Genomic DNA, 12,764 nt, shown 5'->3' with positions numbered 1-12,764 from the left:
GGGTTACACAAACTATATAATGGAAACTCACCAATATTCTTCGACAATCGATGGGCAATGACAAGAGCAAGTAGGCTTGCGAGAGACAAGTCGGGCCTGTCTCGAATTCCTTCCAGTTCCCTCATCGATTCTTGTATTCTCCCTGAATAACATCGCATGATTCAATGTTTTTCAATGTTTGTAAGTCCTGCACACCTTATTGACGTTTCAGTGCAGTAAAGTGACGCAAACAGACAGTCCTATTATTTCAAGAAGGCATATTAGATACGCAAGGTCCAGTAATTATTTTACACAGAAATATGAGAGCGTTAAGCAGCATTAGCAATCAGAGATAAATTACGCATGCCTCCCGTATATCGCATGCCAGAAAGAGACAGTATATAGAAAATAGCATACGTTTAATTTGCCTTCAATTTAACCGAATTGCATGATTGGAAATGAAAAAATGCTAAGCATGCAAACTGAAGTAGATAAAATCATATGATATTGTAGGTTTTATGGCAGCAAAGCAGATTGACGAATAGGATTCGTTTTTTTTTTAAATAGCCTGGTGGCAATGGTTGTAGAAGCAAGTAATGTGAAAAATCACACAAGCAAAGAAAATAACTTTTCACTAGAATGGAACTCTATTAAGAATGCTAAAATTTAGATCCAAGGAAACACGAGATAGTAAGAAGTAATCATCATCTGACTGTGACCGGTGACCAGTGAAACGAAACCAAGCCAAATGTTGTTGATCTACCTGCCCTTAAAATAAACAACCTCATCAACCATACCACACCAGACATTCTCGCACTTTATGATCAATTTTATAGTGCTTGTTTTCAAGAGTAAATATATATACCTGTACTGAAATTACATTGAAAATCTCACCGAAAAATCACAAGCAGGACCGACAACAAAAGCACTACAGCTAATGTGTTCAATACTGTACGAATGCACCATTAGATTCTTCAACCACAAATAGGAATGAAATATACTGGACGAAGACAAAAGAAATGAAAAGAATTGGATAAATTCAAGAATGGTGACATGCTGAAAATAAATTGATTGGGTAGAAAGAAAATATCAATCATAAATTAACATCTGACGTGCCAAGCAAAGAGTGGCTACTCGAAGTGATAAAAACAAACCGGCTTCCGGGTCGGACGTAGTCTTGTCGGCTGTATTGCGGAATAAGTGTGGTTAAGATCACAAAATCTGCACTTGCGCGTGTAAATGCAAGAGGTGACCAAAAAATTCATGTCCGACTACTCAAGTCCATCAAGCGATACCAAGAGATCTCAGTCCGGATTAATTGGATGATAAAATCGATAGCCTGGCAACAACGTATTGATCTGATGATTTGATATATTGAAAAATGGTAGGCCCACTGAAGTGTTTACCTGTCTTTGAAATTGAGTTACAGTACTGCGATTGTACGATATTTTTTCTGTCATAATACCACAAGACAGAAGCAAGACAAATTATTAATCAACGTTAGAACTTGTACAACGTTCCCCTAACACAAGTATATTGAAAGTGACATCCATCTATTATTCATGATACTGTACTTCAGACCTGCCCAAAGTTTACTACAGGAACGCACACTAGCCCGCACTCAAGTGCTTGTGTTTCAAGTCATGCGAGATACCTTGGGAATTTTTTAAAATTGGTTTACAAAGGTATATCCCTAAACCATAACCGCATGACTCCATCACGAAGTTGAAACTGGAGAGTTCAGTGTTAGTTAATTAGTAATTACAGAGGTCGTCAGTAACGAAGTAATTCACAATTTTTGGAGTACTGAAGTCGGTTTGACTACCTAGTCAAGCGGTTATAGTTAAACTACTACTACTACTTCTACTTCTATTTGAACAGTTTTTCAGGCTTAATTACTTGATTAAAAAAAATTAAAAGTTGAAAAGTAATTTGGGAATACATTTGCATCATTTATGACTATGAGTGAAAGTGTCATAGGTACCACATGAATTAGCTCCTGCATTATGGCAACTGAATATATATTTTTAAAATAGCACCAATTGCAGTGTAATTAGCCGTCACAAACATACATCTAGTAATTTTGAAAGTGTAGCCCACTTTCTGAAAATACCAATTTTTCAGACCTCTGATATTCTTCACTTGAAGTAGTTCTGATATTCTTGGAAATTGTCACTTCAACTTTTCTTTCAGTATCAACGTTAACTACTTTGACCACCTCTGGTTAATTAAAAGTATAACCAGATATTTATGCTCATAGGCCATAATCATCAAGATGTTTTGAACTCAAACACAAGTTTAAACGGGCATCTGACAACTTTCTCACGATGGTGCAGGCCGTAGCTATTAGCTACCCTTATTATATTTATGAATTATGTTTAAACTGAGATTTGAAAATGTTATGAAAAGAGCCAACCCTAAACTTACACGTATTTGAGCCGTTTCAGAGTCGTTATCAACGTTATGAGATCATAATACTCGAATATTCGACTCCACTCGAAGCTTAATACTCAACTTGGAATCGAATCATCCAGATAATCGAGTCATGACATTTTGATTCGACCATTTTCAAGTAGAATACGTATATATACAAACCTTCCATCAGCATGCTGAGCCCCTTGTATAAACCGAGCACGGGATCGGAACCGTACTTTCGTATTGCATTCATGGTTTCCATCTGAACGCGACGATAGTAGCCCTCTGTCATGTAATAGTTGAGAACAGCCTGTACAGGAAAATATACAAATTTTTAACAAAGTATACTAACAGCATCGGATGATGACTAACACCATGAAAATGACAGAAAACCATACTGCCAGCCATGTCTCAGATTACTTCGCATTTGATTCATAACAAATAGTGACCGTACTTAAAAAATAGACAAATATGTATTAAATATAGCAGCAGCTCGGTGAAATAAATCCATAAAACCTCTATCTCAAAAATCTCAATAATGTTACTCACTTCCTGTTGGACACCAGTGTTGGGATGACTCGAGTCATGACTTGACTCGAGTCAGACTCGAGTCACTTTTTCGTATGACTTGACTTAACTCGAGTCACTTTGCTAAAATGACTTGACTTGACTTGACTCGGCGTATCAGAAATGTGGATTGACTCGTGACTCGGAGCAAAATTCACGAGTCAATTTCAAGTCATCATCAAGTAATCGGTGTCGATAAAAATCACTGTATTTTACATATGTTCGGATTGTTCGCGCAACGCAGGCGTAGCCCGTGAGAGCGACCAATCATTCAATGATCGTGTGTTTTACCGAGCCTCCATTGTTCTCTCACAAATATGTTGATCGCAAACGAAGTGATCGAAGCTGACAGCATACGTTGTCGTACTCTATAATAAAGTAAAGTAATTTAATAGCTAAATGTATATTTCTGTTCCTTGTTCTTAACTTGACCAAACCTTTTGTTTTATTGAAATTGAAGTCGGAAATAGTTTATATAGTCCACAGCCATTGGCGCAGGCTCGAATTGTATCATATCAATATGCAAAACGGTAACGTATTGCATCTTATCAATTCGTTTCTCTATTCTCTATTTTGGCTGGTAACTATAAACTGAGGCTGTGCAATTACTTTCGTAGTTTATTAGTTCTACTTATATGCGGGCGATACAGCGCCTTACTTGCGTGTATATTTAACTCTATATTCGTTCATCGGTTCAAAATCAATGACCACTCAATCTGTATTTCAGACAGCTAGCAAAATACAATGACGTAATCACGCCTCATACCTCGAAAAGGCAATTTGACTTGAATTGTGACTTGACTCGTGACTTGACTTGACTCGACTTGACTCGAGTCACCTCTGAAAATCGACTGACTTGACTTGACTCGAGTCACTTTCGAAAATCGATTGACTTGACTTGACTCGAGTCAAAATGTGCAATGACTCGAATTGACTCGTGACTCGAAGGTAGTGACTTGATCCCAACACTGTTGGACACAAAAGGGTTAGATAACCTAGGTCTTTATTTACGAGGAAAACATCATAAACAACAGAAAATCAATCTAAATCTGTCACTACAAAGCCAAAAAACTACTGAGAAACGATGAAGTATTGATTAGATCCAGAAAACGAACTTTCACTTTTATATGACAATATACCTACCAAGGTTTCAACATCATCTTCAGCCATCGTCTGCACAACTATATGAGGTTACGGCTAAAGCGAGAATGTGCCTGATATAAACAAACATACAATTGTAATTGCATCATAACAAACCATCGTAGGAACAAAATCAAGACCAAACTCCATGTAAGTAACTCAGAAAAGATGCTCGGCAAGGTTGAATTACAATAAATGTACATGAACTGAGAGCCACGACCTATCATGAAATTCAAACTGCATTTCTAATCAACTGCATTACAGCTTCATAGCAACTAGGCTGTGTTAAATTTAGAAAAATGTAATTGCAGTTTTTATCAAAACCCACTGTTACCGAAATATCATTTCTGGACACTTACATGGAATTATAGCGGTGTGGTACAAGCATCCTAGGCCTATACATCAATCAATCAATCAGAGTCAAGTTTGACTTCTGTTTCAATAATAATAGAATCATATTATAATATGAATGTACATAGATGGCAATCCTCATTTCATGGTGGACAGGAGTTCAATCAACCCATCATATTATGTGTAAACTCATCCAATCAAGCTAGATGAGTGGTTCTAAGCTAACAACTAGCCCGTGATTCTCGCAGACTGCGGAAACATTTTAGACTAAATCTATTGTAGCAATATCAACCTTTGTAATTACATACTTACACACAGAATTGCCTTCTATATAGTCCAGATATATAATAATAGGCTACCGTACCTCTCGAAACACAAGAAGGCATGAAACCAGAAACCAGAACACGAAAATATAACAGTTCCCGGTAAAATAACCCAACGAATCCTCGGTAACGTCTCAGAATGGCAAAGGGAAGCATCAGATTTGGTAAAAGGTGCAATTCATTTAACGTTGAGTGCCCGACCCCAGAATATGAATATATTTCATGCACACACTAAACATCAATGATACATGTAATTGCGTTTTACCAGATAAAACTAACACAAGCCCGCCGGGTTAATATCTATAAAGTTGTGTGCCTGTTAAGTTCACAAACAGCATGTAAAGAGAGGTTCTTCAAAACGAAGTTCACACAAAATTGAAGAATAGTAAGCACTTAATTAATATTGATAGGCTACAGAAAAAGATTTAATATACAACTTGGCAGTAACGGTGGTTCCCAGTCTAAACCACTGTAATCCCTACCACATGGCAAGCAACAATTTGTTTCAGAGTAAATCAATACGATTTTCATCCCATTACATTGAACACGCCAGGTTATTTCGTTACGAAATAAGTCCCAAAAGCCAGGTGTGAACTGAATGGATAGAGCAACTCAGATCGATATACAGCTACAAAACAACATAAAATTCCCAAGATAAACCAAAAATCTCCATGCTATCAGATGAGATGATGTCATATGTGAGAATACGACCAAAAAATAGAAACAACATTCAACGATGAATGTACCGTACGAGGATTCCGGCCTAATTTTCGATTGAAAAGAAGCTATCAAATCTCAAGGTACAGACATAATTATTCAGTGCAACCGGATAGTCCGACTTAATGTAAGCCTGTCACATATCAACCGTTTGATCATTCAGACATCCTCCCCCGGACCGTTGACCAAGTTCAACTCGCTGGAGCTTGACAGAAGCCTAGTCGGATAACACATGCCGTCACCGAGACTCGTAAAAATCGGCACACCCCAAAGTACCTTCCTCTCTCCGAAGACTTGCTCGAAATTTCTCATCCCGCCAATGTTAAAACCGTTTTCGTCCGCTCCGTAATTGAACTCGGGAGCTCGAAAAGACTCGAGGGTACTCCTGTTTTTGTAGACTAGAAACAAATGATAGCCGAGCAACCCGATCAAACTGATGGCGAACATAATCGACGCGAAGAATAAGAACAAGATATGAAACTTTGCGCTGCCCGACATTAAATTCTGCCAAAAATTTATGAAATACTCCAAATCCGTGCAAGACACGTAGAGACAGTACAGGAATCCGTAGAATAAAAATAACACAAAGAACTTGTAGTTGCTGTAGCCGACGCAGTTGTTGACCCACGGGCAAAAGTGATCCATTTTCAACACGCATTTCTTCACGACTGAGCAGTAATGGCATCGGTCGGGTTTGATTGTCTTTGTGATGTGACAGTACCGAATATAGCCTCTCGCGTCGCGCGTCACCACTGTGAGATTATTTCTCGAGATGATATCTTTTAACGCCTCCTGGCGTTCGTCTTCGTTTTCTGTTTGAAATATCTTGGCGTGGTATTCTTGGGGGATGGTGTATCCGCTTGACGGTGTCATGACGTCGGTGAAAATGATTTGCCAGTACGACCAGACGAACATGCCGAAGAAAAAGTGATAGAATATAAGATAAAAAACTTTCTTTACTGTTGACTCGATCGTGAAGACGCATAATTCCACAACGTAGGCGTAATACGACCAGAATACGATGCCGATAATGAAGACGCATGGGATCCAACGGAAGAATCGACCGCATATGTCGCTTGTGCTTGCCATTCTATTATTCTGTGATAGTTTCTTATGAGAGATCAAATGCCCATAATATTTCTGAGTTGCTAAACCTGGTATAATAAGAAAAAATAACTGGTACAAACTGCAATTTACATGATGGAGGCATAATAATCGATTAATTTTGATGCTCCTTCGGTTGTTTCCAAACATTGTTAGCTGACCAATGATAATGGCAGAATGAGTGCCAGCCGAAAATTTTCGGGTTCATTTCAATATGAATATACTAATCAATTGCACATTGAAGTTCTGTACCTCCAAGAAGCTATTCATAATGGTTAAGGTTATAGAATTTATAGCTTGGGTCATCTACTGAAATCTCGGTACATTTTGCCTAAATTATCATTTGATCATCAGCGATGATTCTCCAAAGTAATTTAATAAAAAATAAAAATAATAAAGGATTGTGTGAACACAGGACACAGATTCCATACAGGAGGATCAGGGTAGCTCTGGACTGGTTTAGGTTTGGGGTTTTGCTGAATAATGAGCTTCGATTTTACGGCTTTTCTCCCTAACTTCAATACTAACCAAAGGCTACTCCAGCTATAACCATAACTATCGTTCATCGGCCAGCCAAAAATGTCCGGAAAGATGTTTTAAGAAGCATGCGCTCATAAATATGAAGTAGATAAACACGATTATCGAACTTAATGTTTTTATTCGATAGTATCACGAAACTTAGTCAACATTTTTAGCGATATATAGGCATACGCCAACCTGTCAATTGTCAATGATACTATTACCACCCAAAACTCATATGATCAAGCGTTGAAAAGTTTTGTCGTCCAAAATATTTAGAATCATCGAGGTCGTTCATCACGTTTGAGTGAACAAATCAAAAACTTTCACTTCTAGTTACATCAACATTTCAGTTGTTGAAATGGAGATAAAACCTAATTATTCGATGAATATTCGAATAATTAAATGAAATTCTATTGATTTCATACCTAGATATGCAAGTTTACATTATAATTTATCGTTGAGGGTCATTGGTTTTTCAAGTCTCCATAACGACACTTCAGTAAACAGTTTTGTAAACATTGCTCCCACTCGTGGAGATTCAGAAATCTAAGATATCCTGTCGAACGAACTCTTTTACGAACAAGTGGAGGAAGGATCGAAAATGGATAGTAAGTATCTGTTTGGATGGGAAAAGATCATATTATTGGTGTCTCATCGGAGCATAGTACGATACATTCCATTCTTCCATCCAGAGAAAAAGGAGGTTAAATACACTTCCATACACGAAGCAGTGTTCAATGGGTCAATAAAGCAGTTAGAACAGATGGTGAAAAGTGGAGCAAGTGTAAATGAAGTCGATCTGAAGCATAAATTTACTCCAATTCACAGTGCGTGCTATGTCGGCGCGTTGGAGGTAGGTCAACGTTTTAGCTGATTCAGTATGTCATGAGCCACCCAAACTGGAAACAGTGGCTGTTTTCGGCAATACCAGTAAGTTACACGTAACAGAAAGGTTTCTTGCATAGAATTTCATTAAGTAGCCTAATTAAACGGAAAGTTGTATGTGGCGTTGCAATCAATTCCGGTCTGGTATGTCATGTGGCACTTTATGTACGGTAGGTTGTATAGCATCTTTTTTAACATTGTTGCTTTTATTAATCATGTTCCACGTAGTCAGCAACTCAAATATCATGAATGACCTTGTCTCAATCCCCATGGAGGATCCCTTAAGGTTTAAGTTCACCGACACTTGAATCCTCAGTTTATATGTAGCCTACTCTACGAAATGTGTTAGATTGTCATTAGCCTAATATGTGATTGAGTAAGTGTGCTATTGTGAGATTGCTGTGAACTGAGCTTTGAATATTATCTGTGTTTGAATACATTGTCTCTACAGTTCATTTCTTTCACTACTGAAATTCTAAATGGTATTCGGTCACATGTGACTAAACATATTTCACATTCACAATAATATATTTTAAGTATCGCCTATGATATCCCAAACCGTGGTACCGGTACCTACCCCAAATGCAGTTGTGAAGAGTGATTTTGGGGTGAAAAAAATAAACATTTTTGTTGTTAAGCAATAGATACAATAGATGGACTTTGTTTCCGATTGCCTGGCTATTACTGTCTATCATGCCATTCATATTTTCAAAGTAGTTATGACCGTACTGAGTCAACGAAATTGTCTCTAGTTTTCCAGGTTATGGTATATTGTATACAAAATTCTTCACTGCTAAAAATGTGAAGACAAGTATCATTATCATGTATAGTGAAATATGTCTTCATAGCCATTTACACCTACAAGTATCTAACGATAGTTGGCTTGTATCTCATGTAAACTGGTGAAGAATCATGGTTTTCACTTGGTTTTCATGTCTGTGTGTTCGGCTGAGTCTTTGACATAGGATAATGTCAAATCCAATATTATATTTACAGTGTCTACATTGGCTGCTGTGGCATGGTGCAGACACTTCTGACATTACACCTAGAAGTTGGACAGCTGCTCACATTGCAGCCATCAGAGGTCAAGACGCTTGCATGCAAGTAAGATCAGGATATGTCTTGTCAAATCACATTTATATTACTTCAAATTATTGACCCATAGTAATGATGTTGTTCTACCTGAACCTTGCCAACTATCACACTTATTGCAGGCTCTTGCTAATAACGCAGTCAGCTTTGATCGAAAAGACGATAGAGGTTCTACGCCAGCGCACCTGGCTGCTACACATGGTCATTCATATACATTACAGACCATTTTGAGGACGGGTGCAGTGAGTAGCATTTTCTTGAATCTTCACAAATGATGTTAATCATTACAATAATTATAAATAAATTTCAATCCTCGTGATTGAATAATACAGAAAAGCTTGATTCAAATACCAGCTGGTCAACTATTCATGATACCAATTAGTGATTTCAATCTAGTGTCATACTGAATGGGTCTCCACTATCCGTGTATCCACAATTCCATATACTGGCAACAATGAAATAGTTCTGCGCACAGGCATAAGCAGAGTAGTGGTATTTGCTACATGTAATGTGTGCTGTCAATGTCATTTGCCAATGGCCAAGACTGGCGTAGTATGTAATTCAAATGATCTAACACCAATGGGTTACTGGTTTGAATCTGTCTGAAGTCGTCTTGAGATCTGCTGCCAAAAAGTAAAATGAGTGTATTGTATACGCCTGAGCTGTGAGTTGGCAAAAGCGTGCGCCATGCAGCAAGCAGGCAGATGAAGATTCCCAAACAAGATAATCGCCGATTAAAGATGTTGAAACACCATTAGAAAGTAGACAGCAACAACACCAATTTGTTTGTACGATAAGGTAGATGCCCAGCAATGAGATTCAACACAAAGGAATTGTAAACTAAAGCTGTCACTTGGCAGCATAGTTGCATACGTCTGCCACCTCTACATGTTTTATGGGTGATTTGCTTGTAATGTTCAAATCTTTTCACTTCAGGATATCAACAGTGCTGATATGAACGGCTGGCTGCCAACTCACTGCGCTGCTTATCACGGAAGACTCGGATGTCTTCAAATGCTCCACCGATGGGGATCAAGTGTTGAAGATGTCGACAATGATGGTAAAACTGCATGTAACGAATTACCCTGAAGAGACCTGCTTATTCAAATGCTACTGACCCTAGGCAACACACCTGGTCACCTCGCCGCACAGGAAGGACATTTGTCATGTTTAAAGTTTCTCATATCGTTATTCGCTGAGCCGGAACAAGTACTCAATGCACGAAACGATCAAGGCGAAACACCGAAGGATTTAGCGAATCGTTTCTACAAACAGTCTGTTGTGGACTTTCTCAATAACTATGAACAGGAGCGTGACAATTTCACGGAAGAAAGTAAGGTTATCATTTTAGCAATGATAATAACTCTCAGGGGTAGCCAGTAATGACGTATTTCTACATTTTCAGAGTACTTATATATATTTTGCGTACTTGCACTACTTACTCAAGTGATTATGATTTTAGAACACTTGTACTCATACTTGACAGTTTTCAGTTTTTTAGGAAAAACTAGGCCTATAATACTAACTTTTGACTTGGAAATCATTACTTCTACTTGCAGTTGAGTAGAAATCTACGACATTACTTCTAATTCTACTTGAGTATCAACGATAGCTACTTTGACCACTCCTACTAAGTACATCACATTACACAGAAAGGTTGTAATGTTTTTCCACTTTTTGTTCCCAGACTTGGCCTTTCCTGCACACGTTGCTGCTTACAGGGGAGACTTGACCACGCTGAGAACGTTAATAGAACAAGGTGTTATTAACATCAATGAACGGGACACGGCAATGTCCACCCCAGCGCATAAAGCTGCTGGACAGGGTCAAATCGAAATATTGCAGTGGTTGATCGAGAACGGAGCCAGCTGTAAGTATTCCATTTTTTTCAACTTTGTAATCTTCCTCATTTCTATTCATCATACTCTCACAAAATTTTTTGAGACTTGCCTTATACCTCAGTATGAAGTGCGTGGGATATGGATAGTATACTTCATTAGTTTAGTTGTTAAGATCGCTGAATGTATCCGGTAATGCAACATTTAATTAATCTTTTACGGCAATTAAATAAAAAATATGAGCTTTCTCATAGCATCTTCAATCAATTCTATATATAAATGTCAACAATGTTTTTCGCTACCATGCGCAATGCCAAATATTGGCTGAAAACCAAAAGCTATTCCCATAAAAGAAACAAATCAATTCAATTGCTATTCTCGGCTACAAGAGTCACACGGTCGCAATCCTCCCCGCTTTGAGTCACATATGTTATCCGGACCATCCGAATCCATATTTTAGCAAATTATGTGGCATTCCGGTTGATTTCCTGCTCATTTCAAATCTCTCTTCCAATCTCCAGTGGAGATTCAAAACTCCAACGGCCAAACACCGAGAGACGTTGCCGTACAATTCGGACAGCTGGGCGCAGTTCAATTGCTTGGTGGATCAATGTCGTCAGATAGCGAGTCAGACTACAGCGATGAAGAGAATATACCGATGAAAGGTGGTTGTAGAAAATTATCAATATTCCATGGCTATAATATGTTTCCGCATCGATTTAGGTCTTGCCGGAGACTCTAGTGATTCAAAGGCACTTCGTATGGATCCGGATGAGAAGAAATCTGCTCGAAGTAAGAGCATGCTGGTTACTTAAAGCCTTATAGTTTGAAAGAACTTTTATACATTGATGAAGGTTTTCTCCTTGGATGTATGTAGGTTAATGGATGATGGTATTCCAACCATTACAGCATGCTTGGTTAGCGTGAGGAAACATACTTCTGTTTCCTTCGCAATTACCATGACCCTGCAATTCTGAACACTACTCTATTGGTTTCAAGGTCGGGCTCATAAAAGAATGGAAAAACTTCTAAGACAGTTGGAAATATCGAAAGAAAATTATAAACAACTTGGAGGAGAACTCGAAGAAGATCGACTAAGAATGAAGGAAAGTGCTAGTAATAAAAGGTAAGAAACATATCATTTTTAATAGCTTTATAGGTAGGCTTTATGTGGACATATTCCATAGGATTATAGCAGAATTGGAGCAACAACTTGAGTATGAAAGATTGCGAAGAGAGGGCCTTGAAGCCCAGTCGGACGACTTCAGAGCAGAGACAGCTCACTTGAACTTACAAGTTGAGCATTTGTCAAGGAAGCTCCAAGATTCCACAGCTGTAAGTTTTTTCCATCATGACATTCACAATTCACTTGTAGCATAATTTCACCGTCTTTTCAGGCTTATGAAAAGATGCTAGCGGACAGAAAGACAAGAAAAAAGAAGCCAAAGAAGAAAAAGGCTGATATCAACGATGGCGTGTTCATTGTGCGGAGCAAGATGAAGTGAAAGCTAAAAGAAATGCAAATTTAGATATTACAGCGTCTGAATGCACGAGCAGTACAGAATGACTTCTGATTTCATCCGTAATATGAATACAGCAATGCAATCACTAGCGAACAAAAGTCCTTCGGTACATACATGTCCTGCAGACATGAACGAATTTGGTGTATCTGTAATGTTTATATATTCAATATCGCATCACATTATGTTGCTATTTTGTTCTCATTCTTCATCCATAAGTGATTTCTATTTTAGCTTATGAAATTTAATAAACAAATATGGAAAATTCAGTCTTCTGACGTTGTGCAGCGAAAAATTACATAAAATTTTGC

General features: G+C 38.1%; 3 protein-coding genes across 4 annotated transcripts in view; 1 reads left to right on the top strand and 2 right to left on the bottom strand.

The window, feature by feature from the left end:
- Positions 1 to 4,244, bottom strand: part of LOC145454972 (tetratricopeptide repeat protein 21B-like) — a 35,030-nt gene extending 30,786 nt beyond the window's left edge. Inside the window, exons 1-4 of one of the 2 annotated variants that reach the window (XM_080332900.1) lie at positions 4,105 to 4,244; positions 2,575 to 2,704; positions 1,134 to 1,163; positions 32 to 142 (exon numbers count right to left, since the gene is read on the bottom strand). In XM_080332900.1, the coding sequence (XP_080189026.1) occupies positions 32 to 142; positions 1,134 to 1,163; positions 2,575 to 2,704; positions 4,105 to 4,131 (298 nt within the window). In that variant the 5' untranslated portion in view covers positions 4,132 to 4,244. The remainder of the gene's footprint in view (positions 1 to 31; positions 143 to 1,133; positions 1,164 to 2,574; positions 2,705 to 4,104) is intronic. The other variant, XM_080332901.1, reaches the window with a different exon arrangement.
- LOC145454973 (palmitoyltransferase ZDHHC20-A-like) lies at positions 4,176 to 6,676 on the bottom strand. Its single transcript, XM_080332902.1, has one exon. The coding sequence runs from the start codon at positions 6,579 to 6,581 to the stop codon at positions 5,652 to 5,654; it is 930 nt and encodes a 309-aa protein (XP_080189028.1). The 5' UTR covers positions 6,582 to 6,676; the 3' UTR covers positions 4,176 to 5,651.
- Positions 6,677 to 7,582: 906 nt separating this feature from the next.
- Positions 7,583 to 12,720, top strand: LOC145455174 (ankyrin repeat domain-containing protein 42-like). The gene is made up of 12 exons (XM_080333135.1): positions 7,583 to 7,726; positions 7,811 to 7,971; positions 9,000 to 9,107; positions 9,218 to 9,337; positions 10,032 to 10,155; positions 10,219 to 10,428; positions 10,783 to 10,965; positions 11,455 to 11,598; positions 11,657 to 11,725; positions 11,933 to 12,059; positions 12,121 to 12,268; positions 12,331 to 12,720. Exons 1-12 carry the CDS (start codon positions 7,720 to 7,722, stop codon positions 12,436 to 12,438), a joined length of 1,509 nt encoding a protein of 502 aa, XP_080189261.1. The 5' UTR covers positions 7,583 to 7,719; the 3' UTR covers positions 12,439 to 12,720.
- The last annotated feature ends 44 nt before the right edge of the window (positions 12,721 to 12,764 follow it).

This window comes from Botryllus schlosseri, chromosome 14 (assembly GCF_051294905.1).
Source record: "Botryllus schlosseri isolate E-star chromosome 14, Bs_hap1, whole genome shotgun sequence".
NCBI lineage: Eukaryota > Metazoa > Chordata > Ascidiacea > Stolidobranchia > Styelidae > Botryllus > Botryllus schlosseri.
The sequence above is the reverse complement of the archived record's forward strand: the minus strand, read 5'-3'. Positions and strand labels throughout refer to the sequence as shown.